The sequence below is a fragment of the Saccopteryx bilineata genome, chromosome 1, assembly GCF_036850765.1.
Source record: "Saccopteryx bilineata isolate mSacBil1 chromosome 1, mSacBil1_pri_phased_curated, whole genome shotgun sequence".
Classification (NCBI taxonomy): domain Eukaryota; kingdom Metazoa; phylum Chordata; class Mammalia; order Chiroptera; family Emballonuridae; genus Saccopteryx; species Saccopteryx bilineata.
Window position 1 is genome coordinate 105,661,588 of NC_089490.1, and position 14,797 is coordinate 105,676,384.

The 14,797-nt window shown below is 42.2% G+C and overlaps 1 protein-coding gene across 2 annotated transcripts in view; it reads left to right on the top strand.

Moving 5' to 3' along the window:
* Window positions 1–206: 206 nt before the first annotated feature.
* Window positions 207–14,797, top strand: part of TXNRD1 (thioredoxin reductase 1) — a 73,924-nt gene continuing 59,333 nt past the window's right edge. The window contains exons 1-2 of one of the 2 annotated variants that reach the window (XM_066263194.1): window positions 207–491; window positions 1,924–2,033. Coding sequence is in view for 1 of the 2 variants with exons in the window: in XM_066263185.1 (XP_066119282.1) it covers window positions 565–673; window positions 1,924–2,033 (219 nt within the window). In the remaining variant the exon portion in view is untranslated. Of the gene's footprint in view, window positions 492–516; window positions 674–1,923; window positions 2,034–14,797 lie in introns of those variants that run through there. The other variant, XM_066263185.1, reaches the window with a different exon arrangement.

Below are 14,797 nucleotides of genomic sequence, written 5' to 3' on the forward strand. Positions count from 1 at the left end.
CCATTACATTTGAGTATTTTGAGTATCTGGGAGCGGGAACCCGGCGCCTGCATTTTTAAAGATCCTCCCATGATTACAATGGGTAGCAGAGTTCAAGAGTCACTGCCTTACGGCAGAGTCCAGTTTTGTTCCTGTAAAACCCTTTACTATTTTGGCTTCTGGTTCCACATATTCCTTAAATTGCCTTTTGCTCTTTTCTTGGGTTGGGGGCGCTGTAAGCAGGAAGAGGATGTGGCGTCACCCACTTAGGGGATCCTAGTTTGCCTAGCCATTGGCGTAGGTTGCCAGGGCTGCACGAGGAATGGATTTTTGCTTTGTCATTCTGACTCTGGCTGCTGGCCCACCCGCGCAGCTCCCAGAAGGGCGTGGCTTCCTTCAGCCACTAGGAACCAGCAGCCAGTTCCCCTGTTTGCTTCACTCCCGCATTGCATCGGAGCCGAGCGTGTGGGAACGCCGGAAGAAGAGCCCGAAGCCTTGGAGCTCGTGTTCATGTAAGCCTTGAGTTAACTGACAATCGACAAAGCTCCAAGCAGTCAGGCTGTGAGCACGCTGGGGGCGTGATGAATGCTGGGGAAGGGGAGACGTTTTAGAGCATGTCTGGGTAGGACTGAAGCAAGTGAGCTTCTTGGCGGCATTCATTGTTTTGCCCGGGTCAGTGGAAGCTTAGCCTGTGGTAAGTGACACTGGCCCCCCGTCGCCTGGTGATTTCCTACCTCTAGCTCTTTGTAGAGACAGTTTGCTTGCAGAATATCTGAGAAAGTCGGTTTTTGTATCATTTCTTAGTGCACAAGTCTGGAAAGGTAAATAATCACGTGATGAATGGATTGACAGATCTTCGGCAACATTAAGGAGTGTAACAATTTAAGATTCTTTTCAAGGAATTTTCACACCACTGAATCCTCAAATCCTGAGAGGCTGGCACATTATATGTATTTGCAAGTTTAAGGCTCAGAATCATAAGACTCTCCCCAGGTAATTACACGGGACCACTAAGAATGGACCCAGTGCTTTTATCTGACTGTAAAAGGCAGGGTTTAATACCATAATAATACAGGGTAGTGAATAAAAGCGTCCACCACACTGCCCTAATGTGAATCTTGGATCTGCTGTTGACCAGCTGGGTGACCTTGGGCAAATTATTAGCTTTTCTCAGTGTCAGTTTTCCTATCTGTGAAATGGACCTGTTAGGCCTCACTTCAAAAGATTATGTTCATATATGCAAAGCACCGCGGGAAGTGTTAGCTATTATCATCATTGGTATTATAAAACAACTGTACTCTTGGGTGTTGGTGTGTTTTTTGTCTCTTGAATGGGCCTGATGACAGTGTAACTATAGAGTCTAATACTCTCACTGACTCATGAGTTCACCTGTAAAATAGGGCCATTAGGTCCTATATGACATGTATGGTGTATTGCTTCAAGGTTCTTAAATAAGTCACCCTAAGTGCACAAAGTGTCCCTAATTTTGATCCATGGGTTCAAATTTCAGAGAAACGTTGGAAGTTGGATTTTAGCATTCTGTATAGCTGCAGAGATTCGAAGAAAGATTCAGTTGGCGCTTGTTTAATAAAAAGCTGAGATAATTGTGCCTTAAGCTTCCTTTTTGTGTCTTTCCTGAATTCTGGGTTTACTGTGAAAGTTGGACGTTTAACTTTAGCGAGACTTGGCCTGATTTGAGCCCGGGAACGCTGGTGTTTGTAGGTGGCCTCGAGGCCGTGTTTCCTGCTTCCGTGCAGGTGAACGGGGTCCGGGACCAGGCCGGGTCGAGGCCCTATGTCGCTGTTGGGGATAGGGCGGGCTGCCGCGCGGGTCGCCTGGGGGAGCGCCCTTGGGGCCTCAGAAGCCCCGCCCCCGCGGTCTTCCGTGGCGGCCGGCCCAGGGCGGAAAGCCTGACCCGCTCTCCTCTCTGCTTCTGTGCCGCAGAAGACGGGCCGGGACTCGAGGGAGCGCTGGTGGAACTGACCTCGGAGGCTGACGTACCCGTTGTGTTTGTGAAACGGAGAAAGCTAGGCGGCTATGGTCCAACTCTGAAGGTAGGTAGGACAGTCACTAACATTTTTCTCCCTCCTGAGCTGCAATGAGTCCAGCGTGGTCGCAGACAGCCTTTCAAAGCCGAGGTGGATGTGGACGAACCTCCAAAGGGAACCCGTCCTTAGAGAATGACAAAGAAACACACAGGGTCTAGTCCACGTGTTAATCGAAGTTGGTGAAACATTGGATAAATCTCTGAACTGGGAAAGGGAATATCTCACTATTTCATCTTTTAAAATGCACTTAAGCGTCCATTTCTTCCTATTGTCCCTCCCAGTAAATCTAAATAACTTCTAGAAGAAGTGTAAACTTGTTTCTGTAGGAAGTACTGAGAAAAGGGGATCTTTTTTGGTCCCGGTCTTCCTGTTTACATAATTCTCCGGAGGGAAACTCAGAAACCTCAAGCGCTGTGGAGAGCGACCAGGAAGTTGCTTGAGGGGGTTTATTTCTCTTCACGTGTCTCTTTTTATAGCCCAAAGCTAATAATTGGGTGGAGGGAAAAGAGAAATTTTTCCTTTGGCTGGTGGCTAGCGTGGTAGCACTCTTGTAGGACTGTCCACTGAGGGGTGGGTGGGTCATGGCTAGGACCCTGGCTAAATACTTGGAGGCTGGCTGCATGTTTAGGGGGATATGTAACATGGATGATCTACATCAGATGTGGTTGGTTACCAGGTTAGAAAGCGTCATAATACCAGCACTTTGATCCATCTGTTTTAATTTCTGCTAATTATCTCTTTGTCCTTACCTGTTTGTATCTATGTCATTTTTAAGAAATTGAACTCATACCTGAATGTTGCCTCCTGAGAAAATAAACCTGTGACCTCAGTTAAATGGGAAATCTATTTAGATGTGTGTGCCTTTAGGAAGGATTTTATCAGTTAATATGCATTTTTATTTATTACCTTTTATTCTAAAGGAATTCTATGTTTTTGGAAAATGGGTATAGGAAATGGAGATAAAGTTCAAAGATAAATACCAAATTAATGGAAAATAAAGAGATAAAAAGGCTTTTGGCTTGATTTAAAATATATTGTGTTACTCGGACCTTTAGTTTGCAGGGAAAATGAGACAAAGGTCTATTAATATTTCCTCCTGTCTGATTGCTCTCTTTGTTCTACCTGTGTCATAAAATAGCACTTAAAAAGTTATATTGGCATTTGATCTTTATATAAATTCTACAGATGATTCTGGTTTTAACAAAAATGGGAGTAAAAGGAATCACTCACTGTTTTTATGAACTTTGGACCTATTTTATTGATATGATCTGATGTTTTCAATTCCATTTGATCATAGGTAATTTCAGACATTTAGGGAAATGCAATACTATGAATGAAAAGCATACCACTAACTCATAATTAAATCATTTAGCACATTTCTTCTAAGTAAAACTTTCCACTCAGCTTTGTGTCATTTACTGTATTTTTTGTTTTAATGAATACTGAGGAATGGCGGAAGATACATAACAAGATAAGGACCACTGGTTTGAAATGGTTGTGAATTTCCAGCCAGTTGTTGCCCACATTTGGAGCTAAATGGTGGGTTCTGAAACTGTTGGGAACATTGTGTTTGAGTGGAAAAGGGCACTTAATTTAGTGGAGAACCGAGTGCTTACAGGATTAGTGTTGAAATCCTAAAGTACTCATCTTAAAAAAATAAAAAAAGATTATTGCAATATACATAATGGAGAGGGAGCTTTTAAAAATGTGTTCTCCTTTCTCTTCTTAATAGTTTCTTCCATTGTCTCCCCTCTCAATAAATAATAGCAGCAGCAGCAGCAGCAGAACTGACCTTACTGTAGGCTCAGTGGTCCCCAACCTTTCTTGGGCCACGGACTGGTTTAATGTCAGAAAATATTTTCACAAACCGGCCTTTAGGGTGGGATGGATAAATGTATCACGTGACCGAGATAAGCGTCAAGAATGAGTCTTAGACCTAACCAGGTGGTGGTGCAGTGGATAGAGTGTCGGACTGGGACGAGGAAGACCCAGGTTCGAGACCCCGAGGTTGCCAGCTTGAGCGCAGGCTCATCTGGTTTGAGCAAAGCTCACCAGCTTGAGCCCAGGGTCGCTGGCTGGAGCAAGGGGTCACTCGGTCTGCTGTAGCCCCACGGTCAGGGCACATATGAGAAATCAATCAATGAACAACTAAGGAGCAGCAACGAAGAATTGATGTTTCTTGTCTCTCCCCCTTCCTATCTGTCTGCCCCTCTCTCTAACTCTCTCTCTCTCTCTCTGTCTTTGCCACAAAAAAAAAAAAAAAAAAAAAAAGTGTGAGTCTTAGATGGATGTAACAGAGGGAATCTGGTCATTTTTAAAAAATAAAACATTGTTCAGGCTTAACTATAAATAAAACGGAAATAATGTAAGTTATTTAATTCTTTTATTTATTCTTTCTCTGCGGACCGGTACCAAATGGCCCACGGACCAGTACCAGTCCACAGCCCGGGGGTTGGGACCCACTGCTGTAGAAGACAAGACAAGGGACTGAGAATCCTATTGGAAGGAGTTGATAAGCTCAGATCAGCGATTTTCACCTAGTATGCCACAAGAGCCACACACTGCGGGAATTGTAAAAACATGTGATACCTGACTGTTCAGTCATGGGCACTGGATCTCTTTTCTCTTGGATGGTCAAATTAAAAAATGACAAGAGGAAACACAACAATAGCTTCTGGTGTGAATGAATCAAAGTTACCGATTTTTTTTTTTGTCAGATCGGCAGAAAATATCTATTTTTTAAAAATTTTTTAATTTTTATTTTATTTATTCATTTTTAGAGAGGGGAGGGAGAGAGAGTGAGAGTGAGAGAGAGAGAGAGAGAGAGAGAGAGAGAGAGAAGGGGGGAGGAGCTGGAAGCATCAACTCCCATATGTGCCTTGACCAGGCAAGCCCAGGGTTTCGAACCCGCGACCTCAGCATTTCCAGGTCGACGCTTTATCCACTGCGCCACCACAGGTCAGGCTATAATCTATTTTTTGGTGTGCTACAGAATTTTAGTAATTAGTTTATGTGTGCCATGAGATGAAAAAGGTTGAAAATTGCTGGCTTAGATGACTACCTATAGGAAGGAGTTTAAAAAAATACTGGTTTACGGACCACCTGCATCGAATCCTCAGGAGTGCTTATTAAACATACATTCTTAAGCTTTACCTGAGTCTCACTAAGTAAACCATCTGGAAGAGGCGAGGATCTGCCTTTATTATTATTTTTAAACAAACCCTTTCAGGTAGTCTGTGAGATAAACACCAAGTTTGAGACTTACTTTAATGTATAAGATAGTTTGGTTAGGATCAGTTGCTAAGTAATTAGATTTGGAGAAAATGAAGGACTATTCTTTAATACCCAAAATATAATAGAAGATAGCAAATGGTAACTCAGCGGTTAACAATTTAGTTAAAATAGGGAAATATACTATCTGTTGCTAGGACTTGTATGTCCCTGTATAAAATTAGAACTAGGAAGCTACTAAATTCTGAGAACTATAAATAGAGTTCCTATTGCTCAAAGATATCTGGCTTTCATGAGCATTTTTCCCTCCTAAAGGCAAGGTTGCAAGTGTTCTATAGGGAACCTTGTATGTAAATCAGTATCTCCAGGATTCCAGACTGTTGAAAGCACTTGTATAAATACCTGTTGGTGGTGGTATTGAAAGGAAAAGCAAAGTAAATTAAAAAGTGCTTACTTATTGGAATACTAAGTGCCAGACATACTTAAGACTTTAGTATAGTAGTTTGAGATAGTAGTTTTGGGAGATAAGACTAAAATTGGGAACATAGGACTTAATTTCTTCAGGGCAATAATAGAGATGACAGGCAAAAATCGGTGTGATTAACAATTCAGGTGAATTATGGAGACAGTTGTGGGAGGAGCTCAGACACGATCTTGTAGTGGCCAGGCTCCTGTAGTCGTCAGGCTTGGTAGCCCCATGTTCCAGCCTTGAAGGGGGCAGACTCTGAAAGGCAGGTCTCTTGCTTTCAAGCCTGACTTCTGCAGTCACCAGAAACCAGACTCTTAACTGAGTAGGCTTCAGGCGATGAGTGGCAATTTAGTAGCTCTCCAATCATTCCCTTCCTCTCTTAATATTCTACCAAACCGGCAAAAAGCTTTTCTTTTGATTCTTTCATCTGAGGCAGATCCATCTGGGGAGATGAGCAGTGTACCTGCTTTTGGCCTAGTTACAGTTCAGGTCTGAGCAGAACTGAAGGACTGCTTTGATGATGAGGGAAATGAACACGTTCTGGTTTACCTAAGTAAGGAAATGGGTAAGGACTAACAAGATTTAAAAGGAATATAGATTTATTTATTTTTTACAGAGACAGTGAGTCAGAGAGAGGGATAGACAGGGACAGACAGACAGGAACAGAGAGATGAGAAGCATCAATCATTAGTTTTTCATTGCACGTTGCAACACCTTAGTTGTTCATTGATTGCTTTCTCATGTGCCTTGACCATGGGCCTTCAGCAGACCGAGTAACCCCTTGCTGGAGCCAGCGACCTTGGGTCCAAGCTGGTGAGCTTTTGCTCAAACCAGATGAGCCGCACTCAAGCTGGTGACCTCGGGGTCTCAAACCTTGGTCCTCTGCATCCCAGTCCGACGCTCTATCCACTGTGCCACCGCCTGGTCAGGCAGGAGCACAGATTTTTAAACTGCAAATAAATTTATCTGGTGCTGATTATGTCGTATAATTTTTACTAGTTGTGAATCCATGTTGAGACTTGTGCCTCCTCATCCCACTTTAACCCAGTGACAACACAAACCATTTTTTTGCTGTCTAGCTGTTCTTTTATAGTACGTGTCACTATTCTGGTGGGCCAGGGTTCAGATTTCCTCTCACCTTTCCTATCCGTTCACTTACCAGGGCCTGCCTGCTTCCTATGTATGTGCTTACCGTCTATTGACTTTGCCCAGGCTATTTCAGGGACTCATTTCCTCTTGCTCAAACCATTTCCTCATTCTTTTACTTACCTTCCACTTCGCCTCCCTCCCTCCCTTTTTCTTTTTTATTTAAGCGCGTGAGAGTGGAGGGACAGACAGGACAGGAAGAGAGAGAGAGAGATGAGAAGCATCAGTTCTTCGTTATGGCACTTTAGTTGTTCATTGATTGCTTACTCATATGTGCCTAGATTGGGCGGCTCCAGCCGAGCTAGTGACCCCTTGCTCAAGCCAGTGACCATGGGGTCATGTCTATGGCCCCACACTCAAGCTGGTGAGTCTGCGCTCAGGCTAGATGAGCCCGCGCTGAAACTGGTGACCTCGGGGTTTTGAACCTGGGTCCTTAGCATCCCAGGCTGACGGCGCTCTGTCCACTGTGCCACCACCTGGTCGGGCACCTTCCTCCCGAAATTTCCAGTCCATCTGCTGTCAGTCATCTTTCTGATTGCTTCTTTGCTGTCCCTAGGTCAAGCATCCATGATGACGTGCACATGCCTTAGTTTGGTATTTTGTGTCCTTGAGGGATCTGGGCCCCACCTACGTTTCTGGTTATGTTCTGCTCTGCTTCCTCACCTACACGAAGCTCCTGGGAATACTGTTACAGCTCTAGGGCCCCAAATTTTCCTTTTTTATTTTGTTAATTAGTTCCTGACTTCCTGCTTATTTTTTTTTTATATAAGTTACGGTCTTTTTTTTTTTAGATTTTATTTATTCATTTTTATTAGAGAGAGAGGGAGAGATAGAGAGAGAACAGGGGGAGGAGCAGGAAGCATCAACTCCCATATGTGCCTTGACCAGGCAAGCCCAGGGTTTTGAACCGGCGACCTCAGCTGACTTCCTGCTTAGACGCACTTTTCCAACTACCTGTTTTGAGTACAAGGCCAGATTTGCCCATTTCTACCCTGTACTCCCACAGCCCTCCCACAAATCCTTGTCTGTGGAAAAGGTGAAGGCCCACCAAGGACTTTTTTCTTTTTTGCCTTCCATATCAAAAATAGAGAGCTAACTTAATCTTTGTGCCTATGGTCCCAGGTCTGCATTAGATAGAGCTCAGCAAATACCATATTTAAGATGTGCCTATTAATGATAGTAGCTACCATTTATTGAATGTCAACTATGCATTAGACTCTAACTGCTATAATACCTAGTTGATTAAATCCTCACAATAGTCCTATGAAGGAGATGGGTTATCATCCAGTTTTTTTTGTTTGTTTGTTTGTTTGTTTTTTTGTATTTTTCCGAAGCTGGAAACGGGGAGAGACAGACAGACTCCCGCATGCACCCGACCGGGATCCACCCGGCACGCCCACCAGGGGCAACGCTCTGCCCACCAGGGGGCGATGCTCTGCCCCTCCGGGGCGTCGCTCTGCCGCCTGGGGCAGAGGCCAAGGAGCCATCCCCAGTGCCCGGGCCATCTTTGCTCCGATGGAGCCTTGGCTGCGGGAGGGGAAGAGAGAGACAGAGAGGAAGGGGGGGGGTGGAGAAGCAAATGGACGCTTCTCCTATGTGCCCTGGCCGGGAATCGAACCCGGGTCCCCCGCACGCCAGGCCGACGCTCTACCGCTGAGCCAACCGGCCAGGGCCTCATCCAGTTTTATGTATGAGAAAAAGCACACCCAGATTACACAGCTAGTTAAGTGGCAGAGCCAGGAATGGAATCCAGGTCTATCTGTAAGTTCACTCTGGTGTACTGTATTCATACTTATGGCACTTGGTTTTGTGTTTGCTATTGGGATACATGCCTGATCTCCCTGGTGTGATGGCGTGCTCGTGATTCAGGGCTGAACCCATCCGCATGTTGGTATTCCTAGCATAGCTCTGGCAAATTGGAATTCATTCATTAGATGCTTGCCAAGTGGAACTGCATTCCTCTGTGCCTGCTAAATTGTAGCTTCCTTTAGAATGAATATGATTTATTTTTATATCTTCTCTGTATTTTAACAGCCAGTATGCATTCAGTTAATATTTATTGAACAGATGGATGGTGCTAGGGCTCCAGGAGACTTCACTTACGTGAGGCATTTGGCTATGAGGTGTCTGACTTTGTGAAGGTAGAATGTCTTTATCAGAGACCAAGCTCTAATCTAAGATGTTCAGGAAAGAGTGTAGGAAGCATATAAAGCAGTTCAGAATCTAATTTTTTTTAAAAAAAAATTTGACTTTGGGTGAGGGGTATGCAGCATAATCAAAGGTCAAAATAATCTGGAGATGTTTTCTCGGAACATATGTACCCTGATTTATCAATGTTACTGCATTAAAATTAATAAAAATAAGATAAATTTTTTTATTAAATGAGAGGCAGGTAGGCAAAGAGAGACTCCCACATGCGCCCTGATGGGATCCACCTGGTAAGCCCCCTGCCAGGCGATGCTCAGCCAGGCTGGGTCGCAGCTCCATTGCTCAGCAACTGAGCTATTTTAGTCCCTGAGGCCTAGGCCATGGGGCCATCCTTAGCGCCCTGAACCATTTGAGCCACACTTGAGGGAAGAGTGAGGGAGGTGGTGATACAGGTGGAGAAGCAGATGGTTGCTTCTCCTGTGTGCCCTGCTGGTAATCGAACCCAGGACTTCAAAATGCCAGGCCCAGGCTTTACTGCTGAGTTGAGACAACCAACCAGTCAGGGCTAGAGTTCAGAATTTTAAGAAGTTGTATAATAGCAGAGTCTATACAAGTGTGTCCAGGTCAGGAGAGAAGAAAGTCACAGTATGTCTATTTAGCTGTTTATTGAGCACCTGAGCTATAGGCACTCTGTTATCTCTAACACACATCTATAGGGTAATGTATATACCTTAAAATATATTTTTAACAAATGTTTGTATATGTCAGCGGTTCTCTACCTGTGGGTCGCGACCCCAGCGGGGTCGCCTAAAGCCATCGGAAAATACATAATGCATATCAGGTATTTACATTCCGAATCATAACTAGCAAAATTACAGTTATGAAGTAGCCACCAAAATTATTTTTTGGTTTGGGGTCACCGCAACATGAGGAACTATTGCGGGGTCATGGCATTAGAAAGGTTGAGAACCACTGGTATATGTTCTTTTATTCCAAGAGTCACAACCACTCTATGGCAGAGAAGACCATTAGACTTTGTTTTAAAAATGAGGAAACTCAAACTCTAAAGAAAATAAGTGGAAACTAAAAAGTACTAGTTTTGATTTGAACTCAGGCCTACAGAGCAGAGTTCCTTCTAGGCTGCCTCCTTTGAAAGCCACATACCCAGTGCTTTTCTACCCCGGTGTGTCAAAACGATGTCCCTGGCCATTGATGACTTCTGAGGTGTCCCAAGAGAGTTGATAATTGTTCTTACAATCTGAAAGGTTCTATTCTCCTCATGTCACACCCATGTTTATGTTAGTTCTTGAGGCTTGGCAAGTCAGCTGCACTGGGTTTTCTGAAGTGTCAGTGAAGTGCGTGACTTGACCACAGAGTAAGGTTAGAGGATTTTTTTTTTTTTTGAGAATTTTTGTAAGAGTTTACTTAAGCCAAACTGATGCCATGTGGAGAGCAAGATCTCAAATGCTCTAGGGTAGAGGTTTTATATACTCTAAAATATGTCAGTGAATAGCTCCCGAGTTATTTTGTGGGACTTGTCTGCCATTTTATCTTTTATCTCACTAACAATAAAGTCATATTATTTAAATAGAATAGTTATTCAAAACCTCTTTTGGATACTTGGTTTTTGAAAGAATCTGCTGAAATACAAGGAGCCGTTTTTGAGAAAAATACATGTAAATAATTTTGCATATAGTCTGACTCTTTGTAGACCTGCTTCAAAGAATATCTAGTAGATATATTTACCTTTTAACGTACTATACACACTTACATTAGTTGAAGCCTTAGGTTTTAAAATTTTATTATGGCAGATTTCTTTTTACTGGTATTTGTTATAGTGGGATTTATGCCTGTATTCATCCTTACAGATTTGATCTTTAAATATTTTTCTGTTCCTAAAACAACATCAAAGAGTGGTTTGTATTTATTTTTTTCTATTTGGTGTCTAATGTTTATTAAACATTTTCTATTGTTGGAATAGTTTAAGATTTATTAAGTATCTATTCAACAGCTGAAAATATTTTCAGATCTATCATGTAATTCTCATTCAGTACATACAGTAACTATACTGCTCACAAAAATTAGGGGATATTTCAAAATGAGTATGAAGTGATGAAAAGAAGCATTTGATTTTCTTTTAATTAAACAAGAACATCAGAAAAGCAAATGACAAGTTAAAGAATGTTGTTCAATTATGCACATAAGATGCAAAACCAACTTTTATTTCATTGGTGAAAATGCACTATACAAAAGGCTGAAAGTACCGAAGTATCTGCCTGTTTCCTGGTCCCCTAATTTTTGTGAGCAGTGTATGATGTAAGTAGTAGTAATCAATCCTATCTTTCAAATGAGGAAACTGGAGGTCAAAAATTAACCCGCTTAATGTAACAATAGTAGCTTCATTCCACTGTTCTGGTCTTTTCAAAAACTCATAAAAAACAGATATCTGCCTTGATCATAGCAAAGTTTACCTTTAATACTAAAAAACCAAATAAAGCAAATACAGGGGATCCTCAGGATACGACACACTTCCGTTCCTACAATAGTGATGTAATCCGAATTTTGGTGTAAGTCAAAACACACCTTACCCTAACATAAACGGAACACTTGCGCTTTTAACAATCCAAGATGGTGTAGGTAATCGTACTAGGGGGACTCGAACACTTGCTCATCTTCTGCCTTACTGCATGTTCTTCCACCGCACGCAACCAAACTGAGAGTCACCCAGAGTCCATAAGTATGATGCTAACAGCATAAGCTGAAACACTCATGTCTCAATTAAAAAAAAAATTATTTTAAAGACTTTATTCATTTTAGGGAGGAGAGAGAGAGAGAGTGAAAGAAGGAGGGAGGAGCAGGAAGCATCAACTCCCATATGTGCCTTGACCTGGCAAGCCCAGGGTTTCGAACCAGCGACCTCAGTGTTCCAGGTTGACGCTTTATCCACCACAGGTCAGGCTTATGTCTCAACTAACTTTCTCTCTCTCTCTCTCTCTCTCTCTCTTTGTCTTTTCCCTCCCTTCCCCTCCCCTCCCCTATTTCTTTCTTTCTTTCCTTTTTGTGTGTGTGTGTGATAAAGAGAGGGACAGATAGGGATAGACAGACAGGAAGGGAGATGAGAAGTATCAATTCTTCGTTGTGGCACCTTAGTTTTTCATTGATTGCTTTCTCATATGTGACTTGACGAGGGTGGGGATGGAGGGGCTACAGCAGAGTGAGTGACCCTGCGCTCAAGCAGGTGACCTTTGGGCTCAAGCCAGCGACCTCCAAGTTTTGAATCTGGGTCCTCCGCATCACAGTTAGATGCTCTATCCCAGTGGTTCTCAATCTTTTTGAAGTTGGGGCGCATTTAAAATCCTACAGATAATTGTAGGTGCACTATATACAAATTTCTGAGAAATATATTATTATAATTAAGTCAAATATTAAAGAAAAAATATAAAGTCCAAGAGTGCTTTTATGGTAATTAAACAAAATAAATACGACAAAATGAAATTTATTCTGACATTAAAAAATTTTGTTACATTTTTTTGTTACGCTTTTTAGAATGTGTAAAAAATGGGTTAAAAATTTTTTAAAAAGTTACCTTTTTATATATATAGATACATTCTTAGTAAGATTTAGTAAATTCAGCAGGTTCTGGTGCGAATGTGGTCTTCTTGTGTTTATGAGAAACATGATCCTGATGTGTCATAGCAAATTCTTCAATGTTTGGGCATATATTTGAAAGGCCAAACTCTCATTTCCTCATCAATACATTGAAGAATTCCTCTTTTTACTCTTTTTTTTTTTTTAATTTTTTTGTATTTTGCTTAAGTTGGAAACGGGGAGGCAGTCAGACAGACTCCCGCATGCGCCCAACTGGGATCCACCCGGCATGCCCACCAGGGTGCGATGCTCTGCCCATCTGGAGCGTCGCTCTGTCACAGTCAGAGCCATTCTAGCGCCTGAGGCAGAGGCCACAGAGCCATCCCCAGCACCCGGGCAAACTTTGCTCCAATGGAGCCTCGGCTGCGGGAGGGGAAGAGAGAGACAGAGAGGAAGGAGGGGGGGAGGGGTGGAGAAGCAGATGGGCGCTTCTCCTGTGTGCCCTGGCCAGGAATTGAACCCGGGACTCCTGCACGCCAGGCTGACGCTCTACCACTGAGCCAACCGGCCAGGGCCCTCTTTTTATTCTTAATTGTGTTGAGGGCAGAAAATCCTAATTCACATAAAATGTTGAAAATTGTAGTAAAATGTTCAAAGCTTTTTTAGATATTGCCACATATTCTTCTTTTATAGAAATCCAAAAGGCTTCAAGAGACAATTCCTTATGTTTAATCATCGATCCAAAAACCCTACTATACATATCATCTTAACTTGACACCAAAGGATAGAAGAAACTTGCCTCCAGTCTTTCCAGGGAACATGGGGGGGGGGGTTAGCAATCCTGCACCACAGCTTAATAGCCTTTTGCAACCTAATCAGGCAAGTGAGGTGGGGGTTGGGCAGATTCAGTTTATAGCCAATTCCCCACACTTCTGTCCCCCAAACATCTAAACTCCAAAACCCTGTTGGTTTTTTGGTCCCCAACAGGCACATATTTTTCTAGAATACCATAGGCGCACCTGGAAATCTTCTAGGGCGCACCAGTGCGCCCTGGAGCACACTTTGAGAACCACTGCTCTTATCTACTCACTGCACCACTGCCTGGTCAGGCTGAAGTAATGTACTTTTGCTTTCTGTTACCAGTCATAGAGAAGTATAACTGAAATTGTGTATTGCTGTTACTTCTTTTTAAGTGGCATATATAATAATTATTACCAGTAATTTGACTTTAGCTTAGAAAGCCACTGTTTAGTGATTTAAGGATTTACAAGTATAGAAATTATATCTGAACCTTGTACTCTAAAGGCAGATTTAAGAAGGCAGAATATAATGCTAGTATGGATGTTTTGAAGATGATTTAAGTTACATATTACAGAGGTTTTTAAGGACACAGATTTAGCATAGAATGAATTCAGCATTGGAAATCACAACTTAATACTATGATGCTTGTCTTGATGTGTTCTTTTGCTTCAAACAAATTGTGTGGGCTGTTATCTCCTGAGAAATCCCTATAAAGAGTATTAGTTATACTTTATAAGTAGGTTAAGAGAATTAATTTACTTTTCTAAAGAATTTTGAAATTCTTAGATGAAAGGCTCTGTAGAGCAAATTGGTATCAGCTTGTTTTCTCTTCTCTGTGCCAGGAGAAAATAGGTACTTTAGGGTGGGAAGATTGGCTTATATTTTGGAGTTCTTTTATAAGTTACTTTTACTGAATTTGAAGTGGATATCATAAGCTCCAAAAAATATGGTTAACTACTATAAAAGCAAACATTTTTGGATTTGGGACTTGGAATTAGCTATGTGCTTTCATCTAAGATTTAAAACAGGTTTAGCCCTGGCTGGATAGCTCGGTTGGCATCATCCCAATGTGCAGAGGTTACTGGTTTGATCCCTGTTCAGGACACATAGAAGAACAGATCTATGTTACCATTTCTCTCTCTCTCTCCCCCTCTCCCCTTCCCCCCTCTTCTCTCTAAGATCAATAAAATAAGCATTAAAAAAAAAACAGGTTTAAATAGTACTTTGTAATTGGCCAGAGTTGGGGGCAAAATATGGCCCTTTGTTGATCCTGGTTCCCAACTTTCTTTATTTCAGAGATGAGATAAGGCTGACTTTCTGAAAAGCAGTCAACTTTTGTTATTTTTATTTATTCATTTTAGCTCTAGAGAGACAGAGGGACAGATAG